The 26,486-nt window shown below is 44.1% G+C and overlaps 2 protein-coding genes across 2 annotated transcripts; both read right to left on the minus strand.

The window, feature by feature from the left end:
* Positions 1–203: 203 nt before the first annotated feature.
* On the minus strand, positions 204–9,159 carry LOC102926359 (keratin, type I cytoskeletal 26). Its single transcript, XM_006971804.3, has 8 exons — positions 8,722–9,159; positions 7,758–7,840; positions 6,482–6,638; positions 6,193–6,354; positions 5,982–6,107; positions 4,592–4,809; positions 2,103–2,155; positions 204–355 (listed from the first exon to the last, which is right to left on the minus strand). Exons 1-8 carry the CDS (start codon positions 9,157–9,159, stop codon positions 204–206), a joined length of 1,389 nt encoding a protein of 462 aa, XP_006971866.1.
* A 7,977-nt stretch (positions 9,160–17,136) lies between these two features.
* Positions 17,137–22,806, minus strand: LOC102926057 (keratin, type I cytoskeletal 27). Its single transcript, XM_006971803.3, has 8 exons — positions 22,399–22,806; positions 21,631–21,713; positions 21,172–21,328; positions 20,644–20,805; positions 20,434–20,559; positions 18,431–18,648; positions 18,172–18,221; positions 17,137–17,458 (listed from the first exon to the last, which is right to left on the minus strand). Exons 1-8 carry the CDS (start codon positions 22,804–22,806, stop codon positions 17,322–17,324), a joined length of 1,341 nt encoding a protein of 446 aa, XP_006971865.3. The 3' UTR covers positions 17,137–17,321.
* Between the last annotated feature and the right edge of the window lie 3,680 nt (positions 22,807–26,486).

The raw sequence follows: 26,486 nt of genomic DNA on the forward strand, positions 1-26,486 counted from the left end.
CTCCAAGGATTTCTTTTCTCTGTCAAAGAAGGGTCCCTGTACCTCCATCTGTGTTGCCCATGACAGTAAGAGAAGAGGAAGAAAGGGAAACCGGAGTCTAGTCCTTTGAGCTTTAAGAACAGGCATGGATAATTTTCTTGGGTTACTTGACCAGCGGAATTCTGCAGAGGCAGCTTCGTGTTTTATGAATGATCTTTTCATCATCACGGGGTTTTGGAAGGCACCCGCTGCTCCATGGTGATGTTGCTGATTTTAGAAGATTTTTCTTCTACGGAGTGCACTCTCAGGGAAAGGAGGTTGCCAAGCTGGTCTAGCTCTTCGACCATTGTTCTGACAAACGTTTCTTCCGTTGAGTCTACAAGGAAGTCAGGGGAAGTTCAGGGGTCAGTCTTAACGGGGAAAGGCATTTAGTCAAGGCAGGTCTGTTTTTAAAAACTGGTTTTTGCAAGTTTGAGGAAAATTGAGAGATATAATGCTATGTTTAAAGTCAATGCTTAACAAAAGCCAGGATTGATTGACTGATCTCTCTCTCTCTCTCTCTCTCTCTCTCTCTCTCTCTCTCTCTCTCTCTCTCTCTCTCTCTCTCTGTCTCTCTCTCTCTCTCTCTTCCTCCCTCTGCAATGGGTGTTTGAAAGCACACATGAAGTATGCATTAAAACAGTCTGAACATCAGGTCTGGAACAGTTAATGCCCTCTTCTCCCTCCCTCCTTCCCTCCCTTCCTTCCTCCCTCCCCCTTCTCTTCCCTTTTCCCTTTTAGCATTAGAGGTTGAGCCCAGGGACTCCAAACCTACTAGGCCAGGGCTCCAATTCTCACCTGTATGTCCAGCCCTCAATTCTCACCTGTATGTCCAGTCCGCAGTCCCTCTTTATATTGAGACAGAGTCTCATCAAATCCCTCAAACTGGTTTCCAGCTCACATTGTGACCCAGACAAGTCTAGAGTTTACAAACCTCCTGTTGCAGTCTCCCAACTACTTGGGATTAGAGGCCTGAATCACCAGGCCAGGCTATTGCCTTCTTGAAATACCAGCTTGCCCTAGTTTTTCAGTGACTTAAAACAAGCTCTTTTATTAAACAGTAAAGCTGAAAAATAATGCATTCTAGGCGTAAAGATATTGGAGGACTTATTCTTTATAACAGTCATTTTATAATTTGATCATACCTGTACTACGGAGATACAAAATAAACATAAAAATTGTCAGGTGGGTATGGTGGTATAGATCTGTAATCCTAGCATGTGATAGGCCAAGACAAGAAACAAACAAAAAACAAACAAAAAACAAACAAACAAACAAACAAACAAAATAACTATGAGTTCCAGGCCAGTTTGAGCTATATAGCAAAACTTTAGGTAAAAATAAATAGACAAATAAATAGATAGGTAAAGTCACAATGACTTCACTGGTTCATTCATTAGATCTAAACTTAAAATACATTTTTAGTTAACAAATAAGTAGCTCATTTGATAATGCTGAAGGGGTTTGCAAGAATCACTCAGGCTGTGGAATGGCTCAGTGAGTGATGCTCTTGCTGTGGAAGTGTGAGGGACTGAGTCCAATCTTTAGCAGGTATGTGCAAAAGCCGGGGCTGTGTGCATGCTTGTAAACCCACCACTGGGGAGCAGAGACAGGAGGATTCACAGGCACTCACTGGCCGGCCAGCCTGGCCAAACTGACAAATTCCTGACAGTCAAGACACGCTGTCTCAAAAGAACAGTGGAGAGCAATTGAGAAAGATGCCCGAGGTTACTCTTTGTCCTCCACAGACACAGCAGACACATGCACACACACAGCGGACACACACAAACACGTGTACACATGCACAGCAGGCACACACATATGCACACACATATACACACAGCAGACACACATAAACACGTGTACACATGCACAGCAGGCACACACACATGCACACACATATACACACAGCGGACACACACAAACAAGTGTACACATGCACAGCAGGCACACACACATGCACACACATATACACACAGCGGACACACATGAACACGTGTACACATGCACAGCAGACACACACACACACACACACACACACACACACACACACAGAATTATATTAACTAAAATCCCTGCCATACCATTGGCTTCAGGCTTGCCATCCATTGGTTTGTACCCCGTGGACTCACTTCTCCTGTGGAAAAAAGAGTAGATTATTATCTTTTTCTTTCAATTAGAAGCTCATAAATGACTGTGAATTGGAAATAATATTTTTTTAAAAATTACTTTTGGTTTTATTTATGTGCATATGTGTATATCCACACATATGCAGGTGCCTGTGGAGGCCAGAAGAGGGCACCAGATTCCCTGGAGCTGGAGTTGCAGGGGCTAGGGAGCCATTGGACGTGAGTGCTGGGAATTAAACTCGCTTTTAACTGCTGAGCCATCTCTCCAGCCTCAGAAATATCAATTTTGGAGTTCTAGTTTCAGTAAGTTTTAAATTGTTCTATTTTAAAGGGATGTTAATAAGCTTTTTGTGACTTCAGCTTAGTGAAATTAATTGGCTGTTTATGGCCAGATATTGCCTCTTCCATCCAGCAATATGGGCATCCCAAGTTCTTCTCCTGACTTTCTATTCAACAGTTCAGTGGTGGCTTGTAGAAGGAGCTGGACTAGGTGCTGTAGAAAATAGAGACCTAGGTGGGTTTGGTGGTGCACATCTTTAATCCCGGCACTTGGGAAGCAGAGGCAGGCAGATCTCTGTGAATTCAAGGCCAGACTGGTCTACAGAGCAAGTTCCAGGACAGGCACCAAAACTACACAGAGGAAACCCTGTCTCGAAAAACCAAAAAATAAAAATTAAAAAAAAATTAGAGCTCTAAGAAACACAGTAGTTTGTAGTGTTAGAAACACAACACATTCACATAAAAAGTTGGGTTTCATTTTTATCTTTTGCTTTTTTCAAGACAGGGTTTCTTTGTGTAGCCCTACCTATCTTGTGACTCACACTGTAGACCAGGCTGGCCTCACACTCAGAGATCCGCCTGCCTCTGCCTCCCCAGTGCTGGGTTTAAAGGCGTGCACCACCACCGCCCTGCAAAAAAGTTATGTTTTTAACATTGCCTAAAAGGTACTGTAAGATAAGTGAAGAATGAATGGTCTCCAAATTCTGAGGAGGGAGCCATCTCTGCTGGCTTCTCCTTAGAATAGTCTGGAAGGCAGCTATGTTTAGCAGTATACCTACTGGGTTGCCTCTCCCAGCCTTGATATGAAGGCTTGTGCTTAGTCTTAGTATTTCTTGTTTTGTTGTCTTTGGTGGATATCCCTGAAAGGTCTGTTCTTTTCTGAAGGGAAACGGAGGAGTTGGGGCTCTTTGGGAGAGGAGAGGTACTGGGGTCCTGGGAGGAGTGGAGGGAGGGGAAGCTGTGGTTGGGATGTATTGAAAACAAAAACCATCACCAACAAAAAACAAACAAAGAATAGTCGGAGGAGGGCTCCCCCTGCAGAAAAAGGCAGCTTGTTCAGTGTGAAATGGGCGAGCATTTAGTGACAGCAACAGATGACCAAGTGGACTTTTAGAGTCAGCCTCTGTCAAGGCACTTCATGGTGAGGTGCTGTAGCTGAGAGCAGGTAAGAGTGTGGTTTTGTTGTATTCACAACTTTACCAAAAAGGTAACTGTGGTTCAAAGAGGTTTAACCATGTGTTTAAATTTGCTCAGGATGTGATTCACACCCAGGACCGCAATTCTGGGGCTTTTGGGGTCTTGGCTAGCAATCTCTGATGTCTCTCTAATGACATCTTCTAGGAGGTGGCTGTGCTCACCACTAGACCCCCAGTGCAGTGAAATCTTTTTTTTTTTTTCCCTCGAGATGGGGTTTCTCTGTGTAGTTTTGGTGCCTGTCCTGGATCTCGCTCTGTAGACCAGGCTGGCCTTGCACTCATAGAGATCCGCCTGGCTCTGGCCCCGAGTACTGGGATTAAAGGCATGCGCCACTGCCGCCCGGCTGCAGTGAAATCTTTTTAATTATCATTATGAACTTGAGAGTATGTGTGGGGTTAAAAATGTATTTAAAGATAAACATAAAAGAAAGCAAATTTTTCCTTGGACCAGAATACTGGAATGACCAAGGATTTTGCATTTAATTGTCTTTCATATAATTATGCATGCAAATAAACATTTTCCATACTTAGATCTTTGATTTCTAGGCTATGTGTATGGCCCATGCCTATATTCCTAGTACTCAGGAGGCTGAGACTGGAAGATCACAGAGTTCAGGGTCTGGACTACATAATAATTGTCTCAAAATCATCATCATCATCATCTTCAACAACAACCACAACACTCAAGCCAAAAGTAAGTTTTGATGTCAAATTTCTGTCTGTTTTCATTTCATTGGATGCAATAATGTACATAATTGAAGATATATATATATATATGATTTTAAGAAGTTCTAGGATATAATATGCTATATATTATAAAATAAAAAGAACATATTCTAAATATGTAATATATGCTATACTTTTGTCTTAAGCACATAATACACTTATGTGGTATGTAACACATCTATAATAAACACATATAAAAACCTAGTTACCACACATTTTGCTGTTTCACATGTTAGCGCTCACCGTTCCTCTCCATCTAGTAAGTTGCAGTACATATCAATTTCCTTCTCTAAGCATGTTTTGATGCCCAGCAGCTGCTCATGCTCCAGCTTCTGGCCTTCTGTCTCTGTTCGGATCTGCTGCAGCTGCTCCTCCCGCACCCGGATCTGCTCCTGGATTTGCTGGAGTTGACTGTAGTAATTCCCTTCGGTCTCAGCCAATGAACTCTCGTACGACTGTTTCTGAAAGAAAAGAAAAGGGTGATGGGTAGGAGAGGGTGACATGTCTGTACTGAAACATTCTTAACCTAGAAGGAAGTGTTTGTGCAAGGTGTGCATGTTTTCAATTGAAAATCAAACTGGTGAGATTCATCGAGAAAATAATGTTGATGTTTGGGATTGGTGTGCCAGGATGGAATTCCTGTTACTTAACATATTGAGTCATTTAATTATGGAATTCATATTACTTAATATAGTATATTGTGTTCATTTAATTATATATATATATATATACTACATTTAGTGTTATAAACATTCATCTTATAGGGGCTGGAGAGATGGCTTGGCAGTCAAGAACACTTGTTGCTCTCTCAGAGGACTTGGGTTCCCAGCACCTTCATGGTGGCTCTCAACCATCTGTAACTCCAGTTCCAGGGGATCTGAATCCTCTTCTGACCCTCACAGGCATCAGGCACATACATGATGTGCATACATATATGCAGGCAAAACTCTTGTAGACATAAAATAAAATATTAAGAATATTCATTACATATATGAATTTACTTACCTATGCACATATAATGCTAGGTTTTGGATGTAATTTGAATATGTCTCCTCAAGGATTTATGTATCAGAAACTTGGTTCCAGTATGGTGATATTAAGATATGTGGGGACCTTTAAGAGGTGGGGCTAGGGGGAGGTTAAGTCACCGAGGGCACTGCTCTTGGAGTAAGTTGATTCAGTTCTGGTCAGACCCTGGTTAGTTCTCCAGAGAGAGTTATTTTAAAACACTTGTGTGTTGTCCCTCCCTGTGCTCTGGCTTTGTGTCTCACGATGCTCAAACTTCTGTCAGGATGCCACTCATCGTGATGAGATGTAGCTGGGGAGGGCGTTGCCATAGTTGGGGCCATGGTGCTTTGGGTTTGCGGATTCAAAAAAACAGTGAGGAAATAAACTCTCTTTACAAACTAATCCCGCTTGGGGTGTTTTGCTGCAGTAGTGGAAAGTGGGCAGACGCACGCCTCCAGTCCGTTCTTTTTTTTTGTTTTTGTTTTTTTGTTTTTTGAGACAGGGTTTCTCTGTATAGCTTTGTGCCTTTCCTGGCCTCGAACTCACAGAGACCCGCCTGGAGTCTGCCTCCCGAGTGCTGGGGTTAAAGGCGTGTGCCACCACCGCCCGGCCAGTTCTTACTTACCATCGCTGAGATGGACTGAAGTTCTATCTCCAGAGTCTGCAGACTGCGTTTCAGCTCCATCAGCTCATTTCTGGCTGCCGAGGCCGCTCCCGCGTCATCTGAAATCTGCTGCTGCAGCGTTGCACTCTGAAGAGGAATTGCCACACGGGTTAGGAACCTGCTTGACTGTTTACTGAACGAGCCCCTAACGTGGCACCTGCCGCGGATGTACCTTCTCTTTAAAGCAGGCCTCTGCATCTCTTCGGTTCTGCTCAGCCAAATCTTCGTATTCCGCCCTCATGTTGTTCAACATGGCCGTTAGATCCACACCGGGGGCCGCATTCATCTCCACATTGATGTTCCCCCCTGATGCGTTTTGCAGGACTCCCATTTCCTGGAAAGGGGTAATAATCATTACTACTCAGGGGAGGATTTTGATTGACATCCAAACGCTGGTATGGAATGAATAGTGGACTCGAAGAAGGAAATGATGTGCAAGGCTGTTCTGCGGGCTTCCTTACCTCCTCATGGTTCTTTTGGAGGTATGTCAGCTCCTCGCTCAGCGCCTCACACTGTATTTCCAAGTCAGTTGTAGAAAGCGTCAGCTCGTCCAACACTCTGCGAAGACCGTTGGTGTCAGCCTCAACACTCTGGTGCAGAGCAAGCTCATTTTCATACCTTAAAGGGTGTGAAGGTGTTTTAGAATTGTGATTACCAGTGGGTACAACTTGTAAAGACACTTCGTACGCTGAGGGGTAGCGTGTTCTGTTTCTGTATGTATTTTTGAGGCTTCTTGTGACGGCAAACTATTAAGATAGTCTGAGATACCTATTAGTTTATAAGTACTATTTTTTGTGTATAATGTTTGCATGAGGGTGTGCATGCAGAGGTCAGAGGTCAATACTGGATATCTTTCTCAATAACTTGCCACCTTCTTTTTGGAGACAGGGTCCCTCACTGAACCTGGAGCTCACCAATTTGTCCAGACTAGCTGGCCAGCAAGCCTCTCCTGGCTCCATCACATCAGCACTGGAATTACACATGTGTGTTGCTCTTCCCTTCTTTTTATGTGGATGCTGGGGGTCTGAACTCAGGTGGACCCTCACAATTTTGTGGCAAAGCCTTTACTCACACCCCAGCCCCTACAAATACATCATTTTAGAGTTGCTATTTCTTTACAGTTGGTCTTTGCCATCCAATAACATGTCAGAATAAAATAGTGTCAGATTTTAAACAATGTATGATAGATCTTTTTATAAAGATTATTAAATTCTACTTCTTTGTTGATCTAGAGTGGTTTCATTAAATTAGTTTGTTTGTGGGGGGCGGTGCTGGAGAGGTGGCTCAGTGGTTAAGACCACTGACTGCTCTTCCAGAGGACCCACATCTGACTCCCAGCATCCATATGGTGGCTCACAACTGTCTGTAACTCTGGTTTCAATGGATCTGATGCTCTCTGCTGGCCTCCAAGGGTACTAAGCACACAAGTCATTCACAGGCATACATACAAAGCACCCATATACATAAAATAAAATACCCCAAATAGGGTTTAAAAACAAGAGATGCATTCTTTAAGTGCGGCTGTAGTTTTAGCCATTATTAATAATAATCACATCATGGGGCTGGAGAGATGGCTCAGAGGTTAAGAGCACCGACTGCTCTTCCAGAGGTCCTGAGTTCAATTCCCAGCAACCACATGGTGGCTCACAACCATCTGTAATGAGATCTGGCGCCCTCTTCTGTATACATAATAAATAAATAAATCTTAAAAAAAATAATCACATCATGTTCACCTACTTCATCTTGAAGTCATCAGCTGTGAGTCTGGCATTGTCGTTTTGAAGAATAAGGTTGGCATTACAGGTGGTCATAGAAACGATCTGAATGGGACAGATCAAAGGACATTCCAATATCAATGTGACTCTGTCTCAGATGTTTATACTGGTATCTTTATTTGGATATTTAAAGAAACTTGGCTTTGGGGTGTAACTCAATGGTAGAGCTATTGCCTAGCATATTAGATAATAACAACAACAAGAAATAACCAAGGGTAAAATTCAGATAATAAAGAGCCCCACAGATAATTTCATTGTTACTCATTAAAAAGTGTCAATTAAAAATCAGAAACAAAAAAACTAATGCAACATCTTTGTGGTACTGCACGCTGGTTGAACACTCTGTTATTGGACTATGACCAGCTCTCATTTTAATTTTTTGTTTTGAGATAGGAGTTCATTAAATTACCAAGGCTGGCTTCAAACTTATGATCCTTCTGCTTCAGCCTCTGGTGTGGCTGAGATTATAGGACTATATCACCAGACCTGGCTCAATTTATATTGACTTTGAAGCTATTTCTCTTTCACTATTTGATTCTACATTTAAAAAAGATTATTAGGTACCACCCTTAACTCTGGGAACAAAAAGTGGGCAAATTCCACACCCCATACACTTGGTAAGTACATTTGAAATGAATTAATTGGTTAAGTTCATTTATGATACTGGAGACTGAAATGAGAGTCACAGGCATGCTGTGCAAAAGCTCTACTATTATAGTTCTAGCTTTTTCTTTTTTTAATTGGGGTAGGGTCTCTAAGTTCCCAGGCCAGCCTCAGCCTTGTGATGCCCTGTCACAGCCTCTTTAGTAGTTCTGATGACTGGTGTGCCACCATACCCCACTGCTAAATACTTTTTAAGTTTCCTTTGCTTTGAATTATGTCCACCCCATGCCTATAGCCACAGGATGGGGATCTGCATTTCTTACCTGTCTTTTCAAATCCTCAATGACTGAGAAATACTTGCTGTAGTCATAGTCAAGTCCACGGCCACAGCCAGGCCCATATTTCTCATACCAGCCCTCGATCTTCTTCTCCAGGTCAGTGTTAGCCTCCTCCAGAGCACTCACGTGGTTCAGGTACAGGGCCAGCCGGTCATTGAGGTTCTGCATGGTCACTTTCTCATTCCCAGAGAAGAGTCCAGGCTCGTTGTTAAGGAAACTAGTGCCACCAACCCTTCCTGACACCTCACTGCCATGGCCAAAGCCTCCCCCAGAAGAGATTCCCCCAAGGGTGCAAGAAAAGCTGCTTTCTGCTCCGGGCCCAACACACACATTCCCAGCCACAAAGCCCGCCCCTCCCCGGGACAGCCTGACAGACCCGGCTCGAGAACAGACCCTGGATCCCCCAGAAAATCGGAAAGACATGGCGACAGCACAGCCTGGCGACCTTCCTCCCCAGAGAGGTGCAAAGCCAAGGTCTATCTTCCACGGGGTGACAGCCCCACTAGCCTTTATAGGACTCAATCTCAGCTACGCCGATCTGTAATAAAACATTAGTCGGATCCTAATTGCTATTTTTCATAATTGGGTGATTTTTAATAGTGTCCAGGAGGTGGCAAAGTGCCCCAAGGATATTTTTTATACATGAAAAAGGTGCCAGGGACAGTGATCCTAATTCATAGCCTTGCAGTCTTAGTAACACTAAATCATAGCCCCGTAGATCACAGAGAGAAAACCATCGTTTGTGTCACCAAGATGAGGGTTTATACCCTTTTGACCCCTGGGAAAGAGCAGAGACCCTCCCACATGTAACGAAGAATTCACGTTAGAAATATTTGCCCCCCTTGGTGTAGAAATGCACTAGAATATCTCAGTTGTCCCAACTTTACTGTTTTTCTTCTTACCGAGACGGAGGCTTTCCATATTTAGTAATCTTTTGCCAGTAAGAATTCTTGATCTGTTTTTGCATGTGCATGTATGTATATATTCATGGGTGTGTGTGTGTGTGTGTGTGTGTGTGTGTGTGTGTGTGTGATGATGCACGTGTGTGTATGTATGTGCACACAGGAGTGGAGGCCAGAGGGTGGTGGTGTTCCGTCATCCACCTTGCTTGTTTTTTGAGATGGGGGTCTCATTGGTTTGGAACTTGTGAAGCAGGCTAGGCTTGCTGGCCAGGGAGCCCCAAGATCTGCATGCCTCTGCCTCCCCAGTGCTGGGCTGGCAAGCAGAAGGCCAAGGCCCTGGCTTTTTCACACGGCCCCTGGGGATCACCCCGTGTCCTCAGGCTTGCACAGCAAACACTTTACACTTTCGTTCTCTTACCGGCACCGGCCCCTTGCACTTGTTAGTAACACATTGAAAATGAGTAACAAGCTCGAGAGTAACTTTCCGGATGGGTCTCACTGAGCCAAGACTGGCTTCGAACTCCAATTCTCCTCTCTCAGCCATCTGAGTGCTGGTATTGCAGACACATAGCACTGAGCCCCGTGAGATTTTTTTTTTCTTTTTTTGGTCTAGGAGCAGGACATCAATTCAGCTAACTACTGAGACTCCAAATTGTTTGCCTTCTATCCTTAAAAAAACTATTTTTTTTTTTTGAGACAAAGTCTCACTATATCACCTTGGTTGACCTGGAGTTTAGTAGATATAAGCTGACCTTGATCAAATTGACCTTGAAGTTTGTCTGATCCTCCTGATGCCTTTGCCTCCCTAGATGCTGTGATTGCAGGCATGCCTCCTCCCACTCCATCAGGGTTCGCTGGTTTTCATCTGCGTATGTAAAGCATTGTGACTTTGAGACACAAGCTTCACCTGAGTCAGTGGGGAACAAAATACATGAAAGAGAGGGCTGTTTCCATCACTACCTAGGAAATCTATAATCTGGTACCCAGGTGACTGGCCGTCGTGGGGAAGCAGATGCCTTCTTCTTTTCCATGAAGCCCTGGGGAAATCAGCCTGTCTCTTTGTGCTTCACTTCTCCAGGAACAAACGAATGTAATCACATCCGAGTGTGTCAGTCAAAGGCTTCAGCGGGCAGCTCCAATAATGAGTGACTATGAGACAGTCTGAAGGGCACAGACACTTTATAAATGTTAATTATTTGTATTATTATAATAAGGTGGACACGTCAGACAGGGCCAGGTTGCTATCACTTACGATGGGTACAAATTGATTGGTCGACTGATTACAGGTTTAGTTTTGGAAACATGAGTTCTTTCCCCAGTGAGATTTTTCAATGTTGTAGATCTTGAATTTTGAGAAAGAGCAGATGTTTGTCACTGCAAGACAAGAGCTCTTCAGTGGACCAGAATGCATACATTTAAAAATCACGGATATTTAAAAATAATTGATACAAAATTATTTTGTATCAATTACACACATATCAGTGTACTATAAGATTTCTAACACATAAACTGTGAACCAATAGCTGAGGAGCCCCCGTGGAACTGGACTAGGTCCTCTGGATAAGTGAGCCAGTTAGTTGATTAGCTTGAACTGTTTAGGAGGACCCCAGGCAGTGGGACTGGGACCTGTCCTTGGTGCATGAGCCGACTTTTTGGAACCTAGGGCCTATGCTGGGACACTTTGCTCAGCCTTGGTGCAGGGAGGAGGGGATTGGACCTGCCTCAGCTGAGTCTACCAGGCTGGGCTGACCCCCCAGGGGAGACCTTGCCTTGGAGGAGGTGGGAATGGGGGGTGTATTGAGGGGGGAAGGCTGGGGGCTGGGAGGCGGGAGAACAGGGGAATCCGTGGATGATATGTAAAAGGACTAGAAAATCTCTTATATAAAATTAAAAAAAAAAAAAGCCGGGCAGTGGTGGCGCACGCCTTTAATCCCAGCACTCGGGAGGCAGAGCCAGGCGGATCTCTGTGAGTTCGAGGCCAGCCAGGGCTACCAAGTGAGCTCCAGGAAAGGCACAAAGCTACACAGAGAAACCCTGTCTCGAAAAACCAAAAAAAAAAAAAAAAAAAAAAAAAAAGAAAAAAGAAAAAAAAAAAGATTTCTAATTTGTAGCCAGAGAATTATTAGTGTTTTTGTTGTGACTTGGAGAACTTTTTACATTTTTTTTTTTTTTTTTTTTTTTTTTTGCCAATGTTTCCCACGAATGAAAGAACTAAAACAGTGTGTTGGCAGAGTGATAGTTTGTAAGACTGGGATTTTTTTTTTTTAAAGATAAGAGCACTAATGAGACAGCAAAGTATTATTAACACAATCTATTTATCTCCAGGTAGCTTATAAATACTAATTAACTTATCTTTTGCAGAATACGTTAAGCACATATTATTAGAACTATTTTGGAGATGAGCTGGCTCTGGAAATAACATGGCCGCACAGATCACAGACTTCTCCTTCAAAGCAGGACAGATGATGTTTAACTCCTAGAACACAGTTGGTGTTTACGCATAGATCATCTCTTCACAGATTTCCTGTAAACTAATGCTTTCTAAAGTTTAATTAATTTATTTATTTTTGTGTATATGAATGTTTTGTCTGCATGTATGTCTGTGCACCACTTGTGTGCCTGGTTCTGGTGGAGGCCAGAAAAGGGTGTTGAGTCTCCTGGAAGTGAAGTCACAGACAGTTGTGAGCTGCCCTGTGGGTGCTGGGAATTGAACCCGGGTCCTCTGCAAGAGCAGTCTGTGCTCTAAATGGCGGAACCATCTCTCTAGCCCTCTAAACTAAAACGTTAAAAATATAAATATGCATTAGAACTTTCTGGAAATAGAAGATGAGTTGAACAAGTTCCCTGGGTCCCTTCTATCTATGTCTTTGTTTCTTCAGATTATGTATGCATGGTCAGAGAGCAATATATCACCCGTCATTTCTTGAGAATCTACTAGGTATTAAAGTGTGGCATTCTGTGCATGTTGCTGGTATTCCAAGAAATTCAACTGAATCTTATGCTGTTTCAACGTCTCATTTCAGCATGGAGTTTCTCATTACTGTCTTACTTTAATGATTTGGAAGTAGATGACTTACAGAAGCAAGTTGTCCTCTGTGGTTCACATGTGTGCCGTGGTATGCTGTGTCCACATACCCACAACGACACCCACACAAAATTGCTAAGAAACAATTTAAAAACTTTAAAGATGCATATTTTATATTTCTCTTGGCTATTTTAGAAGAGCATTTTCATTTGAAAACCTTTTTATGTATGTATGTAAATTTTGTGTGTGTGTGTGTGTGCATGTGTGCATACGTGTGTTGCAATATGCATGTGAAGATCACAGGATAACTCCCAGGTGTCCGTTTTCTCCTTCCACCATGTAGACCTGGGGGATCCAACTCAAAGCTTTACCTACTGCCACCTTGCTTGCCCAGAAAAACACGATTCTTGAACAGGGATGAAGTTTGTCTTGCTGCTAGCTTCCCAGTGTTTCTCCTGAGAATCAGCCTGTGGTGTGTTAGCACCTCTGCAAATGGTTTCTCTGGGAAAGAGGTGATGACTAGCACCCCTTTTCAGTAGGAGGAGGGTGGAGCCACAGAGTTCTTGGTTCTCACCCACAGGGTGTTAGGTTGCGGCTAAGCACAGACGGTGAGTCAGACCGCCTAGACTCCACCTCCTCCAGTTATTAGCTATATGACTCTGAGAAAATAACTCCACTGCTCTCTGACTCAGTTCCCTTACTCATATAATAACGATGACCACAGTGTCTACCTTATAGGGCAGTTGTGGGGACCAAATGGTTTTTAGACTAGTGCTTAGCACACAGGTACTGGTTAGCTGTTATCACTGAAGTTACAGTTCAAAAGCCATAAATACACCCAACTATTCTCTCAACCTGGCTTCAGTAGAAAGTTTATTCCCTTAGTTTGGATGATTTGGTGATCAGACTTCCAAAACACAGAATAAATATGAGTTGACTATTTAGTCATTAAAAAAAAAAAGCCATAGGGCTGGAGAGATGGCTCAGAGGTTAAGAGCACTGCTTGCTTTTCCAAAGGTCCTGAGTTCAATTCCCAGCAACCACATGGTGGCTCACAACCATCTGTAATGAGATCTGGTGCCCTCTTCTGGCCTGTGGGGATATGTATAGACAGAACAATGTATACATAATAAATAAATAAATCTTTTAAAAAAAAAAGCCATAAAGAATTTTTAAGAATGGTCTTAAATTCACAACAAAATTTAGAGTCAGGTACAAAGATTTCCCCCTTACTCCTCACCATCATGCTTTGCCTCCCTGCTTATCAGCTCCCACTGGTCCACGTGAACAGTGCATTTGTTCCACAGATCATTGACACGCCATGCTCACCAGAGTCTGTGCTTCACATTACAGGTCACTCTTGGTGAACCCTGTTGGTTGGACATTTGTATGTTGACGCATGCCTGCCCTCATGGTAGCGTGTAGGGTACTTTCCTTGTCCGATGATCCCTTTGCTCCCCATTTCTCCTCTCCTCTCAGTCCTTGGCAACCACTGATCAACGCACTGTTCCCATAGTTTTGTGTTTCCCAGGATGTTGGAGAGTTGGCCTCCTACATGGTGTGGTCTTTCTAGCTTGGCATCTTTCACTTAGTCATACCCACTGAAGTTTTCTCTCTGTCTTTTCCCGGCCTGAGAGCTCTGGTTAGTTAATGCCCCATCATCTGGATCTGCCATCATTTATTTGGTCCTCTGGAAGAGCTGCAAGTGCTCTTAACCGTGGAGTCATCTCTCCGGCCGCTCCTTGTGCAGGTTTTTTTTTTTTTTTTTTTTTTTTTTTTTTTTTTTTTTTTGTGTGTGTGTGTGTGTGTGTGTGTGTGTGTGTGTGTGTGTGTGTGTGTGTGTGGTGATGTTTTCACTCCTTTGGATAGAGGAGTAAGGACCCAGTGGTTGCCAGAAATTGCTGGATCAAATCATCAGAGTGTGTTTAGCTTTGTAAGAACCTGGTGAACTGTCTTCCACAATGGCTAAGTATTTTTAACTGTAGAACTCTATGGTGAGAGACTTTCCCCCCCAGATTTGATGTAAGAGTATAGGATATAAAAGGCAGTTATTCAGACAGGTTTGTTTTAGGTCTACCTGGGTATGTTATATTATTTATTTTTTGAAGCTGGGTCTCATGTAGTCCAGACTGGCTTCTCTATGTAACTAAGAATGACCTTGAAACTAAGAACGACTTTGAGCTTCTGGTCCTCCCACACCCACCTCCCAAAGTGTGGATGCAGGGGTGTGCCACCACACCCAGGGTTTATGTGGTCCTGGGATAGAAATGACTGTTTTGTGCAGGAATGGCCAGCACTCTCCAGACTAAGCTACACCCCAACCCCTATTTGCAATAAATTAATGAATTTTAATTTTTTCTTTGTTCTTGAGCATTTCATACAGGTAGATAATGAAATACGGTCATATTTCCCCTTCCAATTATTCCTATAGCCCCACATGGTGGTTTGGATGAGAAATGTTCCCCGTAGTCTCAGACATTGGAACACGTGGTCCCCAGTGGATGGCAGTGGTTTGGGGAGGTTTAACAGGCATGGCCTTGCTGGCGGAGGTATGTCTCTGGGGGTGGGATTTGAGAGCTTAAAGCTTACCACTTTCAGTTCAGGATCTCTGTTTTGTGTTTGTGGTTCAAGATGTGAGCTGACAGCATCCTGCTCCAGCCACCATGCCTGCCTGGCAGCTTTGCTGGGCCATTATGGACTCTAACCCTCTAAGCCAAAAGAAATTATTATTTTTTTTCTGTAAGTTGCCTTAGTCCTGGTATTATATCACAATGACAGAAAAGTAACTGATATGTCCCCAATATGTCTCCCTCCTAACTTCATGTTTTTTTTTCTTTCTTTTATAGCCCACTAAGTCCAGTTAGCTCTGCCCAAATGTGCCTGGGGGTTGGGCCATCCATGAGAACATGGAAACCTACTGATGGCCATATTTTCAATACAGAATTATTTTCTTCTCTCGGCAGCTATCCACTGCCAGTGGCTCCTTGATAAGGGTGGGTCCTGAAGAATCGTTTGCTCCATCTCCACTGGGATGGAGCCTACTTAATCTTGTGTAGGGGCCACATCTACCCCCATAACTCACAGCTGGGGATTCACAAACGCAGTAGCCATGCCAAGTTCAGAAGCCAGCATTTCACAGCCCTCCTCTGTCGGCAGGATTTTCTGTCCCACCAACCAGCTCCCAAATAAACCACACTGAGACTTACTATTAATTTTAAGTGCTTGGCCAATAGCTTAGGCTTGTTACTAACTAGCTCTTACATTTTAAATGAACCCATATTTTTTATCTATGTTCTACCACATGGCTCGGTACCTTTCCTCAGTATGGCATGTTCATTTTGCTTCTCTCTGAGTCTCCTGGCAACTCCGCCCTTCTTCATCCTGGAGCTTGCTTCCTATTCAGAGGTCCCACCTAATCTCTTCCTGCCTAGCTATTGGCCAGTTAGCTCTTTATTAAACCAATGAGGGCAGCATGTCTTCAGAGTGTACAAAAAGATTATTCCACAGCACTCCTCCCATTTTCCAGCTCTTACATTCTTTCACTGTGTTCCCTGAGCTTGGACTCTCACTCCCCTATCAGCCATCATTTGCCATTAGCTAGGAGTGAGATTTCATGAATCCTGGAAATTTGATTGGCTTGGTCTTGTGCACAGAGTCAAAGCTGCCATGAGTCCCTGAACATAACAGTCCTGTCATGTCCAGAAAACACTGGTTTGCAGAGTCTTCCACTACTTTTGGCTCTTACAATCTTTAACCTCCCTCTTAAAAAATTCTGCATGCATCATCTTTCCTTTATGTTTAGGTTGTTTCTGACTCTTCAATTTCTTTCTTCTTCTTCTTTTTTGTTTGTTTTTCGAGACAGGGTTTCTCTGTAGTTTTGGTGCCTGTCTGGATCTCACTCTGTAGGCCAGGCTGGCCTCAAACTCACAGAGATCCGCCTGCCTCTGCCTCCTGAGTGCTGGGATTAAAGGCATGTGCCACCACCACCCGACACTCTTCAATTCCTTATTTTCACTTTCATGAGCCTATTATACTCAAGATCATTTATTTGTATTTTATATGTATGAGTGTTTTGCCAGCATGCATGTATGTGTGCAGTGCCCAAGGAGGCCCAGAAGAGGGTGTCAGATCTCCTGAAACTGGAGTTACAGGAGGTTATGAGTCACCTTGAGAACTGAACCTGGGAACTGAATCTTAGCCGTCTCTCTAGCTCCAGGAACAGGTTTTTATTTTATTCTTTTCTAGTAGCTATTTTATTTTTACTGCTTAGCACTCAACATATACACACCCAGTATGTGTGGAAGGATGGTAGACAAAATTTTATAGACTTGTGGAAAGACTACAACCGTTACATATTCAACCAGTTCCTAACTTGGAAAGAGCAGTGGATTCAACAGAGGGAATTAAAGGCAGCGCTTAGCTCCCGTGGGAGGGTGTACGTCGAATGCAGTGAGGGACCAGAATCAGGGAGGATAGCTTGCAACAGGAAAACATTTATTGAAACACCACCAGAGAGAAGGCCAAAGAAATGTTACTAGTCTAAAAGGAGTTCATCTTCACTCACTGGGAGAGAAGCAGAAGCATAAGAGGGCCCTATTTTGGAAAAGCGTTTAGATTTGGTATTTTCAATCAGGGCTCTTGGTTTTAAGGAGTGGAGTTCAGGAAGGCACCCTCTGCTCATTCTTGGTGACTTTAGTGGATTTTTCTTCCAGGGTGTGAATTCTGGAGGAGAGAACCTTGCCACGGGGATCTAATTCTTCGACGACAGTTTTAACGATGGCAGTTTTAGATGACTCTAAAATGATACATAAAAACCATCAACATTTTGCTAAATTTATCATTTGAAAAATATATAATATCCTGGGTGGTGGTGCAGCCAAGGCAGGTGGATCTCTGAGTTCAAGGCCAGCCTAGTATACATAGAGAGTTCCAGGATAGCCAGTGCTACCCAAAGAAACCCTGCCTCAGAAAACAAAACAAAACAAAAAGAAACATACATAATAAAAAAGACAGACAGAAAATAAGAGAGAGGAAGTCTGCAGAGATGGCACAGCCTTTACAAAGTGATTGCTTTGTAGTGATGAGGACCTGAGCTCCATCCCCAGAATCCACGTAAAACAAGTCAGTTGTGATTCTAGGTCTGGGAAGGTGGAGACAGGAGGATCCTTGAGTGTCACTGGCCGGCCAGCCTCACCTCCTTGGCAAGCTTTAGGGCCATAAGAGACCCTGTCTCAAACAGAGAGTGGACCATGGCTGAGGACACTACTTGAGGTTGTCCCCTGGTCTCCATATGCAGGTGCGCCTGCACACACGCACACAAGAGAAAGAGAGGGTCTGGGGAAGAAGAGCAGAAGGAGGAGGAGGGAGGAGCAGAAGGAGGAGGAGGGAGGAGAAGGAGGAGGACGGAGGAGCAGAAGGAAGAGGGAGGAGGAGGAGACGGAGGAGGAGGGAAAGAAGAAAAGGGAGGAGAGAAGAAACCACTGAATGCTCCATAGAGCTTTTATTTACCTTTTGTCTGATTTCTGGGTTCTCCTTGGCCTTTTGACTTAACACAAGAGCTGTAAAAAATAGGTTTTGCATTAATTACATCTGTGTGTTTTGCTAAAGCAATGGAGAAGCACAGACTTCCGGAAGGAGTTCACTGACTGCTGAGATAGTGCCAGGGACTGTGCATCCATTCACACGTGATCTGGCCCACAGAGACCTGGCTGAGCTTCAGAGGACTTTCAGGAACCCTAGAGAGTGTTCTCAGAGGAACAGTGCCTACCCCTCGTCTCCATCTATGAGGCGGCAGTAGGTCTCGATCTCCTTCTCCAGGTGGGCCTTGACGTTCAGCAGCTGCTCATATTCCAGCTTCTGGCCCTCGGTCTCGGTCCTGACCTGGTGCAGCTGATCCTCCAGGGCGCTGATCTGAGCCTGGATCTGAGCCAGCTGTGTGCAGTAGTTGCCCTCGGTCTCGGTCAGGGAGCACTCCAGCGAGTGTTTCTGTGGTTTGGGAAGAAACAGAAAACATCACTGTGCTGATTGAGAATAAGCCTCTTAGAAGAGAGTCACCCTCACACAAGGCAACCAATCCTACCCAGGGCTGTGGAGACGGCTGTTGGCAACGTGCATGCCGTGCGAGCATGTGGACCTGAGAGCAATCCCCAGCATCTACACACAGTCAGGTATGGCTGTGTGCTTGTAATTCCAGGGCTGGGGAAGTGGAGACAGGATTTCTATGGCTTGATGATCAGCCAACCTGGCCTAACCTGTGAGCCCCAGGTCCCATGTGAGAGAAACTGTCTCAAAAAACATGGTGGAGAGCTCCGGAGGAACAGCCTCTGGCCTTCACACACACATACACACCCACACCCACATGTGCACCATACACATGAACGCACAACTGCACATATACACAAACAGCCACATCCATCTGAAAGATTCCATTCGCTCAATATTCACGGTGCACACCATACCAGCCTGTTTGAAAATGACACAGATGGTGGCCAATGGCCCTTGTCAGTTCAGAAGGGTGAAACCCTTTCTCTTGAGGGTTCAGTCAAAGGAGCTCTACCATATATACACTAATATATGCTGCCCTTGTGGGGTGTGGCAGTTTCCAATTTTCTCAGTAATGAACGGCTTCCTCATCGGGAATCACATGAGGTCTGTCTCCTGCTAATCATTGCTTTTCTAGAGTCAATTATATAAACGGTATATATATAAACTATATATATATATATAGTGATCCAAAGAAAAGCACCACCCTTTTAAACTGTCCAATTGCTTGGCTTGTCAAGTCAGCTGAGTCTGTATAGAACAAGAGGTCACCTGTTAGAATTTTACACGAAATGAAGATGTCAAATGGAGACCACAGTATCTTCTCTTTCTGTCTGTCTGTCTTTCTGTTTCTGTCTGTCTTTGTCTCTCTCTCTTTACATAGCCCTGGCTCTCCTGGAACTAGCTATTTAGACCAGGATGGCCTTGAACTCACAGAGATCCAACTGCCTCTGCTTTCCAAGTGCTGGGTTATTTAAAGTCGTGTGCCACCATGCCTGACTAGACGACAGTATTTTACTGACTCTTTTGTAGTCAAATATTTTCCTCTGAGCCCTGATTTTACATGCATTCACACACACAATGCGTGCATTCTTTTTTGGGTAAGCGCTGGCGGTCTCCTAGCCATTAGGAGAAAAGGTACAGACTTAGGCAAGTTGGAGAGGAAGTCCCATTTTTTTGTCTCCATTTGTACAACTCTGGGAATCACTGCTTCTCTTTGAATCTGATTCTTCTTTTGGAGATAATGATGTGAGTTGTGAAGTCTGCCTGCCTTCGCCTCAGGGGGCATTGTGGACTAACCCGTGGGTGAAAAACCCGAGCAAACCCTTGATGGAAAGGGTGGTTATTACTGTCAGTAGGCACGTTTCACTTCAGACTCAACCTTCACGCCTCTGTTTGCTTCTTATTTATGCCACTTTAAAGAAATTTAAGCCTGCTTAATTAACTGACCAAGTGAAGGCCGGGCGGGGAAACTAAGGAAGATATTTTTGCTCTACAGAGATTTTTGGTAAAGGTAAAATGCCCTTTCTTCTCGAGCATGTCAAAATAATTGTATTTGCAGGTCTCCAGGACTTATTAACATCTAGGTATAATTTTCAAGCGGATGTCAACACAGTAATCAATGGATAAAATCCCGAGTGAGTAAAATTACGAGGTTGAACATTCTTAAGAGTTTTTTTTTTTTTTTTCCAACTTCTAAAGCAAATCTGCCTCCCCTTTCATACTTACCATGGCTAAGAGGGACTGCAGCTCTATCTCCAGGGTTTGGAGAGTCCGTTTCATCTCAGTAAGTTCGTTCCGGGCTGAGGTGGTGGCTCCAGCATCGTCTGAAATCTGCTGCTGCAGAGTAGCGCTCTGCAAAGTCAGGATTTGGTGTCAGGGAGGGGACAGCGGCGTCCACTCCTGGTGCCGGCTGTGTGCCCGCGAGCCTGCTTTTACCTTCTCCTGGAACCAGGCCTCGGCGTCCCTGCGGTTCTGCTCAGCCAGAGCCTCGTACTCCGCTCGCATGTTGTTCAGCAGGACGGTGAGGTCCACGCCCGGGGCCGCGTTCATCTCCACGTTCACGTTGCCTCCCGCCGCGCACTGCAGAGCCTGCATCTCCTGAAATAGGTTCGTTCAGTCACTTTAAGTTCTGACTGTTTGTTAGGGAGGCAAGTGGACAGGATTCATACCGCTCAAAGCTTTTTGTGAGGTCTGTTTCTTTTTCTCTTTTGACACAGTCTTACTCTGGAGCCCAGGCTACCTTTGAACCCTCAGCCATCCTCTGGTCTGAGATCTGGGATTGCAGCTGTGAGCTACCATCATGGGCTGGTTTGTTTCATTTGAGAGGGAATAATAGAAACATTTCAGAGGCGTAGAAGGAAGTTAAAACCACTTGATACTAAGATATGCTATTTACCGTCTGAAATTAGATTCTGATTTCGGGAAGGAGGCAGGCTATGAAGGCAGGGAAGATTGAGTGCCTACCTCCGCGTGGTTCTTCTTGAGGTATGCCAGCTCCTCGCTGAGCGTTTCCAACTGCACCTCAAGATCAGTTCTGCACAGGGTCAGCTCATCCAGGACCCTCCGCAAGCCGTTGATGTCTGCCTCCACGCTCTGGTGAAGTGCCAGTTCATTTTCGTACCTTAGAGACGTGTTGGAAAGGTTCAATTCTCTCCCACCAGGTTTGAGTCACCCCACATTTCAGCTCATCCTAAAGCTTAACCTAAGCGATCAAGTTTCAGTGAGACTACCCACGATAGAATAGACACACTTCCATGAAGCAAGATAATGGGGAAAATTTTCCAAGTTAATTAGGTTAATTAATGAATGATTTAAAATGAACAAATGGACAAAGGCAGAGAGCAGAGAAGACTCCCAGCGGTCCAAAGAAAAGAGGGAGGTCCCGGGGTAACGTCTGGTCTGTTTTTCTTTGCCTGAACTCACTTCATTCTGAAGTCGTCAGCAGTCAGTCTGGCATTGTCGTTTTGCAGGACGATGTTGGCGTTATGCGCAGTTGCAGAGATTATCTGAGGAATAGAGAGATTATCTGTGAGTGGTCAGAGGGAGGGCATCATAAAATATTCAAATCTCCTCGCAATTAAGTATCATGTGAAATCATAGAAATTCTTGCACCCAGAGCTGATGATAAGATGTTTGAAAATGGGGACTTAGGATATAGGCAATTTTAATTTATATTTTAACTTCCACTTTACCTTAAAAAATTCCCTTTTACATTTATAAATCTCTAGTTAGAGATGATGGGCAGTTTTTTAAAAAAATATTTTCACATTACTAAAAACATGCATGCATGCCTAATTTCAGATGATGGGTGGGTCATACTCAAAGATTATAATTGTAATAGAAATTGTTATTATTGCTTTTTAAAATTCATGTATTTTACGTGTATTGGTGTCTTGCCTGCATGCATGTTTGTGCACCATGTGTGTCTGGTGCCCCCAGAGATGGGGAGAAGGCTTCAGATCCCCTGGAACTAGAGTTACAGAGGGTTGTAAGCCACCGTGTAGTTGCTGGGAATTAAACCCAGGTCTTCTGGAAGAGCAGCAGCCACTGTTCTTAATTGGGGAGCTGTCTCCCCAGCCCAGAAGTTATTTTAAAATACTGATAATGAAGTTCTAGAAGCTGTGCTCCATGCCTGCTGTGACCTCTTCTACTTTTCTTTGTCCATATGCCCCATGCCACTTTACTTCTTACCTGGGTCCTGAGGTCTTCAATGATCGGGAAGTATAGACTGTAGTCATGATCGAGGCCACGGCAGGACCCAGGTCCAAATTTTTCATACCAGTCCTTGATCTTCTGCTCCAGGTCAGCGTTGGCCTCCTCCAGCGCTTGGACATTCTCCAGGTAGGAGGCCAGCCGGTCATTGAGGTTCTGCATGGTGACCTTCTCATTGCCAGACAGGAGGCCATGCTCATTCGTGGTAAAGGCTCCACAAGAAGCGCTGCCCAGCCCTCCTGAGGCTGAACTGCCCCCAAAGGCGCAGGAGAAGCCACTTCCGATCCCTGGCACTCCGCATGTACTTCCGGCCCCCAAGGCTGCTCCTGCGCTGGAGAGCCTCACGGAGCCCAGCCGTCTGGATGAAGAGGAAAAGCGAACGGACATGGTGCTTACACTGGAGTGCTGCTCTGATGGCGAATGTCCTGCGGGGTGAGGACTGCTTTATATATACATCGTTAGGGTGTCGCTGGGTGAACTGTGCCTCTCCTAAGCAAAACGGTGTTTGCCAGCTCATTGAGAATTATCCTAAGTGGTGCCATTTTCCCCTAATGAATGTCTTACTCTGCTGTGTCCACTTCCGTAGGTGGATAGTTACCTTGATGTTTGTTATCTCTGGGAGGGAGCAGGGTGGAGTATTATCAAAGTTATTATAGTGATGCCTTTCAATTTAGTGTGAGCCGCCCTTCCTGCCTTAGGCTCCAGGGGTATAAAATTCCTTAAAGAATTAAAAAGTAGTGTGGTAGATACAGTTCTCTCTCCCTTGCCCAACAATATCTGCATTACTCTGGCGAGCAGATCATCGTCCGCATTATTCTCTATCAGAGACATTGAAAATAATTTCAAGACTATGGGCCCTGGATTCTAGAGGAAAGAAGCTGAGTTAAAAAAAAAAAAAAAAAAAAAAAGGTCCTTTTTTTGGAAACAGAAGGTTTTCCCTTGATCCTTTATTATTCCTGAATTACCACTTAATTTGCACAGGGTCCCCCCGGCCCCCAGCTGTGTTGCTAGGCAGGTCATATGGGGGAATCCATTAGCCTCCACGGCCCCCAGTTTCTTTAGCTGTGAATGAAGGACGTAGCTCACAGCCTCCTGTTCCCTCTCTGTCTGTGGGTTCTAGTACTTCTGTATATCTTCCTTTTCTTTTTTTTTTTTTTTTTTTTTTTATTTATTTATTTTGCATTGGTATCTTTGCCTATGCAAGGGTATCAGTCCCTTGGAACTATAGTTACAGACAGTTGTAAGCCGCCATGTGGGTGCTGGGACTTGAACCCTGGTCTTCTGGGAGAACAGACAGTGCTCTTAACCACTGAGCCATTTCTCCAGCCCCATATCTTCCTTTTCTTAGAGTATTTCTGCACATGCCTCCTCTACTTTCCATCTCCTACTTCTCCCTGAATTTTGATTCTATTCTTTTAGAGACCTCAGGCTTATCTTGAACCACTGCACACCTCCAATACAGCCTTCCCTTTTCCTCCCCTCCCCTCACCTCCCCTCCCTTCTCCTCCCCTTCCCACCTCTTTTCTTCCCTTCTTCCATCTGACAGGGTCTCACTATGTTGCCTAGGCTAGCTTTGAAGTTGTGGTTCTTCTGCCTCAGCCTCTGGAGTGATGGCTTTATAGGTTCGGGCCACAGTGCCTGCTCAGCCATTGTTCCTTGTGTTTATTCTTCCATACCTATCTCTTGGTTCCACTAGTCACTGATCACCTCCGTCACACCGAGGTTTAGACAGCTGCTCTCTGAGAATCCCTCCACATTCCCGCTGCTCCTCTCTCCCTTCTGTTCACACTTTGTCTGTCTCACATTTGGCCGCTGATTGCTCACAGTTTTGCTCTTGCCCTGTAAGCTTTTCCTGACAAGCTGTCACCTTGCTGGCTTGCCATCCGATTTCACAATGTCCCCTTCCCATCTTTTTGCTTCTGGTTCATGTTGTTCTTTCTATCAGTTTCTTTCCTCGTTTTTTAAAATTTAAAATGGAAGATCTTTGCATTTTCCAGGAACAGCTGATGTCTTTTTTAGTTGTGAATATTTGAAACAAAGAAGCTAAGAACACCAAATTTCATAACCTACTGGGTAAGCCTGCAGAGAAGAAAAACAGAGAATGTGAATCAAGAAGTAATGTTCAAGGGCTGGAGAGGTGGCTCAGCAGTTAAGAGCACTTGCTCCTCTTCCAGAGGACCAGAGTTCAATTCCCAGCACCCACACTAGTAACTCATCACAACCTGTAACTCCAATTTCAGATGGTCTGATGCCCTCTTCTGGCCTCCATGGTCACCTACACACACACACACACACACACACACACACACACACACACACACACAATTAAAAATAAAATAAATCCTTAAAAAAAGTCCGTTCAGAAAACTACTGCTTCAAAAGGTAATTAAAAATAAAGTTACAAAGAAATATTATTAAATTACTTTAATTATTTGCTGCAGTACATAAAATGATGACACAACATCATTTCTTGCAGTTTGTAAGTTTATATATACTGTTATATGTACAGTGTTATTATCCCTATTATATATTATAAATAGTAGATTTTTTTTTTTTTGCATTTTTTGAGACAGGGTTTCTCTGTGTAGCTTTGGCGACTTTCCTGGAACTCACTCTATAGCCCAGGCTGGTCTCCTGGAGCTCACAGAGATCTGCCTGCTTCTGCCTCCGGAATGCTGGGATTAAAGGTGTGTGCCACCACCGCCCGGCTAGTAGATGTTTTTAAAAGACGAATTTTAGTATTTTTAACTGAATGTTTTCCTGACTTTTGAACAAGGGACCCACCATCTTTATTTTCCATTGAGTCCTGGAAACTGTGCAGCCAGCTATGAGTGTTCTGTTCTGTTCTGTTCTGTTCTGTTCTGTTCTGTTCTGTTCTGTTCTGGGGAAGCTGAAGGGTCCTTGAGATGCATAGATCTGCAGACCCCTCATAAAGGAAGCCTATCCCGCAATGGTCCTGGAATGAAATACAGGTATCTCTAAATATCGAGGCCTCCCCTTGAAAATAAACAGAATCTCAAAAATATACTACAAACAATCCAAACTGACAGGTAGGCTTAGAGTTACAAATGAGAAATGATGCTCAGGAACAAATATAATAAAAGGAAGCTGAAGAAAACATTCGAAACAAACCACTTACAATTATTAACTTTAGAAGAAACAAAATATTGCATATTCGAAAGATGTCTAGAATAGCTCAAATAGAAGAGCAAACACAAGCAAAGCTTTTAATTAAAAAACATGCGAATGGGAATTGGGGTGACAGGATGCCATTCCTCATTGCTTCTCCAGCTTATTTTTCTGAGCGAAGTCTTTTACTGAACCTGGAGATCACCATTTCAGGTCCGCCAGCTGCCAGCAATCTCTGAGGGTCCTCCTGTCTCTGCCTTCCCAATGTGGGGGTGACAGGCACACACTGCTGTTCTGGGATGACGGGAACAGGCTGTGTTCTCTGCTATTACATAGATTCTGGAGAGCCAGCTCATTTTATCCACTGAGGGGTCTCTCTAGCCCCAGAAAGAGCTGTTTGAGTTTAAAAAATTAACTTGCAGGTCTGCGTTGAGGCTCAGTTGGTTGTGCGCATGCCCAGTATGTGTGAGCCCAGCAGTCTCGTTCTGGTACTGCCCAACCTAGTTGTGGGAGGGCCGTGCCTGTAGTCACAGCACATGGAAGGTAGAGAGTCTGGAAGACCAGAAATTTAAGGTCATCCTTGGTTATATAGGGTCCCTGAGGCCAGGGTGGGCTACATGAGATCCAGTCTCCCAAAACTGAAGCAATAACAACAAACAAACGAACAGTTCTCCCAAAGTTCCAAAATGAAACCTTTTTAAAAATATTTATTTATTCATTTTTTTTTAAATTTTACATACCAATTCTAGTTCTCTCTCCCTTCCCTTTTTAAAGCCTTTTAAGAATGTGAGCTGGCTGGGCATTGGTGGTGCATGCCTTCTGTCCCAGCACTCGGAAGGCAGAGGCAGGAAGATCTCTGTGAGTTCAAGGCCAGCCTGGTTTGCAGAGTGAGTTCCAGGACAGCCAGGGCTACACAGAGAAACCCTGTCCCAACCCCC

Source organism: Peromyscus maniculatus, chromosome 8 (assembly GCF_049852395.1).
Source record: "Peromyscus maniculatus bairdii isolate BWxNUB_F1_BW_parent chromosome 8, HU_Pman_BW_mat_3.1, whole genome shotgun sequence".
Taxonomy (NCBI): Eukaryota; Metazoa; Chordata; class Mammalia; order Rodentia; family Cricetidae; genus Peromyscus; species Peromyscus maniculatus.